This window comes from Piliocolobus tephrosceles, unplaced genomic scaffold (assembly GCF_002776525.5).
Source record: "Piliocolobus tephrosceles isolate RC106 unplaced genomic scaffold, ASM277652v3 unscaffolded_24989, whole genome shotgun sequence".
In the NCBI taxonomy this organism is placed as follows: domain Eukaryota; kingdom Metazoa; phylum Chordata; class Mammalia; order Primates; family Cercopithecidae; genus Piliocolobus; species Piliocolobus tephrosceles.
The window spans coordinates 5,589-10,169 of NW_022307630.1; the positions used below are offsets into that span (position 1 = coordinate 5,589).

The 4,581-nt window shown below is 65.4% G+C and overlaps 1 protein-coding gene across 2 annotated transcripts; it reads left to right on the forward strand.

Moving 5' to 3' along the window:
* The first annotated feature begins 1,102 nt into the window (after positions 1-1,102).
* LOC113221467 (collagen alpha-1(III) chain-like) lies at positions 1,103-4,569 on the forward strand. Of its 2 annotated transcripts, none has more exons than XM_026450793.2 (3): positions 1,103-1,457; positions 2,713-2,896; positions 3,630-4,569. In XM_026450793.2, the coding sequence occupies exons 2-3, from the start codon at positions 2,811-2,813 to the stop codon at positions 4,501-4,503; spliced, it is 960 nt and encodes a 319-aa protein (XP_026306578.1). In that variant the 5' UTR covers positions 1,103-1,457; positions 2,713-2,810; the 3' UTR covers positions 4,504-4,569. The 2 variants fall into 2 exon arrangements, with proteins under 2 accessions (XP_026306578.1, XP_026306577.1); XM_026450792.2 differs by having other exon boundaries at positions 1,107-1,447.
* The last annotated feature ends 12 nt before the right edge of the window (positions 4,570-4,581 follow it).

The following is a 4,581-nucleotide window of genomic DNA, read 5'->3' on the forward strand; positions in this document are numbered from 1 at the left end:
ACATTGGACAGATTGGTACAGCACCCCCAAATTGCCCTTTGTCCCCGAGAGACAGCCAACCCAGCCCTGGCTCCAAAGTAGCAAAATTGGCGGCAGCTTGGCCATAACTGTCTTTGGACGTCACTGCCAGCAATGCACATAGGAGTCTCAAGTCCCAGGGACACACCGGCCCCCCGTCCTCTGCCCTATCCCCGGCTGCTGGGCAAGCCTGACCTCCAGGGTGGTGCTGGGAGAGGCGGCCAGAGGCAGCCAGAAAGGGTGAGTGAAGAAGTGGCTGTTCCCAGTGTCAGTAAACACCCAAACAGCCAGGAACAGAGAGGCAGGCTGGGTGAAGAGTGGTCCCCATGCTTTGAGCAGCTCAGAGATGCTCTGAGGAGGGGCTGTCCCACGTGGCCCGTCCACTCAGGCCTCCTTCAATCACGGAGCAGCTCCCTTGACACAGGGAGGCCTGGGGGAGAATTTCTTGCCCCCAGAGGAGCTCTGAGCTGGGCTGCCCCCACTGCACCCGGCCCTGGTCTCCCCGGCTACAATCTCCCCGGCACCAGGCTGGGCACCGCTCCCCACGGAGACCAGAAGCCAGAATCCCATTTAGCACAAGGGGCTGGCTCCTGCAGGGCACAAGTGGAGACCCTATTCCAGAGGCTGCTCCCCACCTCCGTGCCTACCCCCGGTCAGGGCTGGGCCTGGATCTTCTGCCTGACTTGTCCAGAACACTCCACACAGAGTCTCAGTGACCCTGGGCACTGCCCTCCCCTATGGAAGATCCTTAGTGGGGCAGCTCTGGCAGGAGTGAGCCTCTGGGGCTGGGAGGCTTCGGTACCTCTGAAAGGTGGAGTGTAGAGGCTGCCCCTCCCCAGTCCCAGGCTGGGGGAGCTGATCCCCGGCCACAGGTGGGTGGGGCTCACGAGGTCCCCATGAGTTTATTCGTGGCTGGTGGGCACTCAGTCGAGCTCAGGTCCCACCAGTCACTGGGTCAGCCTCGGCCCTAGAGGGCAAACCATTGGTGGGGACGCTGGATAGGGGCACCACTGCCCCCAGAGGATGCCGGCCAGGGCCCCAGCTGGGCCACAGGCACGGGGCTGGCCTTAGTGACCTCTTAGGGTGGAGGCCAAGTCCCTGCATTCTGTGACTCAAAGCAACTGGTTCCCAGAGCAGCGGGGTGGGGCGGCCAGCCTCCTTCCTGCCCAGCCCTCCCCCAGGCTCCACCAAGGTCCTGCCTGGCAGCCAAGCTCAGAGCAAAGGGAAGGACACTGCAGAGCGTGTGCAGTGAGGGGGTCCTTGTCCCTGCCCAAGCTGCAAGAAGCTCCGTGAAGGCCCCTCCTGCCCCTGCCCACCTCGCACAATCCTAGTTGGGGGAGGAGGGGAGAAATCTGGCGTGTGTTCACCAGGAGCTGGCAAGTGCCCTGCCCTTCCTGGATGTGGTGAGAGATGAATCTCCAGCCCTCGGGTAAGCCCAGGTGCGCCCATGAATCAGGGCTCGTGGGCGGCTTCCACTCACTGGTCCTCACTCAACCGTGTCTGGGGAGTGTCCCTGACCTCCCGCTGGCCATCTTGACCACAGGGACTGAGGAGTCGGTTTCTGAACCGAAGCATGAGTTTGTCAGCTCTTCCAGCTCCCCAGGCGCCAATGACCACATGGTCTCAGTAATGACTGGTCAGGGAGAAGGGACATGGGACCTGCCGGGCCTTCTGCTGCCCACTAGAAAATGAGGAAGAGGAGGGGCTTGGTCCTTGTTCTAGGCACTGGGTTTGAGGGCTGGACACCCGAGATCCCTGGGAACACCTTTGGCTATGGGAAGACCTTGCCCCATTAGGCTTCAGAGTCCCTCCCTGGCAGGTGACCCAGGCCTGCCCCGACGGAAGCCATTCAGACCCAGAGCCACGTGTCCCGGGTCTCCCTGCCCTGGGCCACCTGCCACCACGCCCCAGGGCTTGCTTACCACTGGGAGGCGCTCTTGTCCTGGACTGGCCTGGTCCGGGTTGGGACCTCCAGCCAGGCCAGTCGGTGAGCCACCAGCTCTACCAGGGTGAAATGACAGTCAGGACTCAGCTGGCAGTGGGCAGGAGGCCAGTCTTGTGACGATGTCCCAGCCACAACTCTCTTCCTGCCCCTCCCTTGTCCTGATGGGAACCCCCAGCTCTGTAGCTGAGTCAGGCCTGGGGGCCATGTGGGGTCCTAGGTTTAGGCACCCCACCCCTATCTGTTCCAACAGACCCTCCCTCTCAACCTAGGGCACAGATGGCAGCTGAGCCAGCAGCACACCGCTGCTCCGGGCAGGGGCTGATGGGAGGCCTGGGTGGAGGAGTGGGTTCTCAGGGCTACCTTGGTCCCCCTGCACTTTTGCCCTCCTTCCCCCACCTCTCTGGTGCCTCCCGGCTCCCTGGGACTCACTCCCTCACCTTGGCCTCTGCCTGGGATGCTGCCCGGCCACCCCCACCAGCCCTGACACCGGTGCTGCCCACTAGCCGCTGCTGCTACATGGGCGTGCGCCTCCCCCAGTCTGGCCTCCTTGACCCCCAGGCATTGGGAACGGGGAAGAAGGAAGCAGTCCATGCCAGCCCACTCCCAGGGCCCGTGAGCCCCCAGCAAGGGATGGGCCACAGAATCCAGGAAGAAGACGGGCTCCAGCCCCCAGTGGTCGCCAGCGGCCCCCTAGAAGCTCACCACCCCACCCCATCCCACTCACTCCTGCTCTCACATACATTTCCCAGCTCCCCACCCAGGCCCACCTTCAGACCAGCGGCAGCGCTCACCCACCACGCCTGCCAGGGAAGCTCAGTCCCAGCAGAATGCAGACAGGGCCCACTGCATGTGCCTGCCTGTGACGGCTTGTGACAGAGCCCCAGCCAGGGCCGACGAGCTGGAGGGGCCCAAGGAGCAGGATGCAGCACTGGGGTAACAGGACAGCCCCATGGGGTGCTCCGGAGTCTGGACCAGACTTGGGGTGGGGAGGCCCAGACTCGGGGTGGGGGGATTGCTGGGAGAAGGTGGGGCCTCTGGCAAGGGATAGGGCCTGTGCTCAAGCCCAAAGGTGCCCCAGGCTGAAATGGGTGCCCAGGGGTCACTATCAGAGCCCCAACAGCCGGCCATGGGGGAAGCCATGCCCAGCACACCTGGCCTTCGGGACCCTGCAGGGCAGATCAAGTTTCTCTACCTTGGCCTGAGCTTCTCATCAACACTTCACTTGCTGGGCTTCTCAGGGTGGAAGTGGGGCTTTGTGTCCCCTTCTGGGGTGGCAGGGCTTGGAAAGGGAATGATGGTAGGGGCTGTGACATGCGGGTCCTGGCCCCCAGCGGGAAGTGACCAGAGGCCTCGGAGGCGGGCATGGCTGAGAAACACAGCCTCTGTCCTATCAGGGCCGTTGGGTCGGTGCACCCTGCCAGCAGGAGGAGGGTGGGCAAGGTCCCTGCCAGCTCTGTCTCTGGGACCAGTGGGCAGGGGCCTCTGCCTCACCCCACGCTGCCTCAGCCGGGGCAGCAGGCCCAGGCCTCTTGCATAAGCGCCCTGTGGGGGACGAGGCTGCAGCTGTGCCCGGCCACCCCATCCCCCAGCATCACGAGTCTTCAGTGGGCTGTCCTCGGGCCCTGGGTGGAGGCCAAGCCTGGCCCATAAATAGGGGTCTCCTCAGGGCCCTCCGCTCCTCCTGCACACCTTCCGCACACGTCCCTCGCTCTCCCACACCACTGGCACCAGGCCCGGGACACCTGCTCTGCTGCAGCAGAATGGCTACTCATCACACGCTGTGGATGGGACTGGTCCTGCTGGGGCTGCTGGGCGGCCTACAGGCAGTACCCGAGGCCCAGGTCTCCGTGCAGCCCGACTTCCAGCCGGACAAGGTGAGGGGCTTCCCTGAGCCATCCCCAAGGGCTACAGGGCCCTGTCAGGGGAAGGGCACTTTCCGCCTGGGTCTTCTCCCCGGGAGGAGCGAGGGAAGTCCCGCAGTGCCGGGCAGTGCCGGCCAGGGACTGAACGGGCGCGCAGGAAGGAGGCTGGGTAGCTGCCCCAGGAGGCTGACCCCGAGAGGCCCTCCCTGGGCACCACGTCCTGTCTCCCATGATGGGCCACGCAGACACCGGGCCACACACGCTCCCATGCCATCCAAACACGGCCACTCCTACGGGCACGCGACCCCCAGAGGACACACGAGCGCACATTCCACACCTGGGTACCAAAACACGGGCGGGTGGGGCACGGGGATGGCGCCAAAAACCGCCGTGCGCGGTGGGGGGTCGGGGGACGCGCACCGCACAGCCAGCCAGCGACGCGCGCTCTCGACCGGGAGCTGCGCGGGGACGCGCCAGAGCGCGGGTCCCCAGCCGCGCGCCCCTCCCGGGCGTCGAGGAGACTCCCAGCGGTCCGCGGAGCGAGCGGAAGACCTGCCCCGACCCCCGTCAGGAATGCGACGTCCTCGGCCGCCCGCTGTATCGGCCGGGCGCTCCGCCAGGGCACAGAAGCGGGACCGGGGGCGGAGGGGCCGGAGCTGGCTGGTGGGCGGCGTGTGAGAGTGAGGGACGGTCCTCGGGAGGGGCGTGGCCAGACGGGGTGCTGTTGTTAGGGGCGTGGCCAGCTTCTGGGGCGGA

What these genes read in the sequence shown, in the direction of transcription:
- LOC113221467 (XM_026450792.2), top strand. An exon ending in GAGCAGGATGCAGCACTGGG is followed by an intron (nt 2,897 to 3,629) that starts GTAACAGGACAG and finishes GGGTCTCCTCAG; the next exon opens with GGCCCTCCGCTCCTCCTGCA.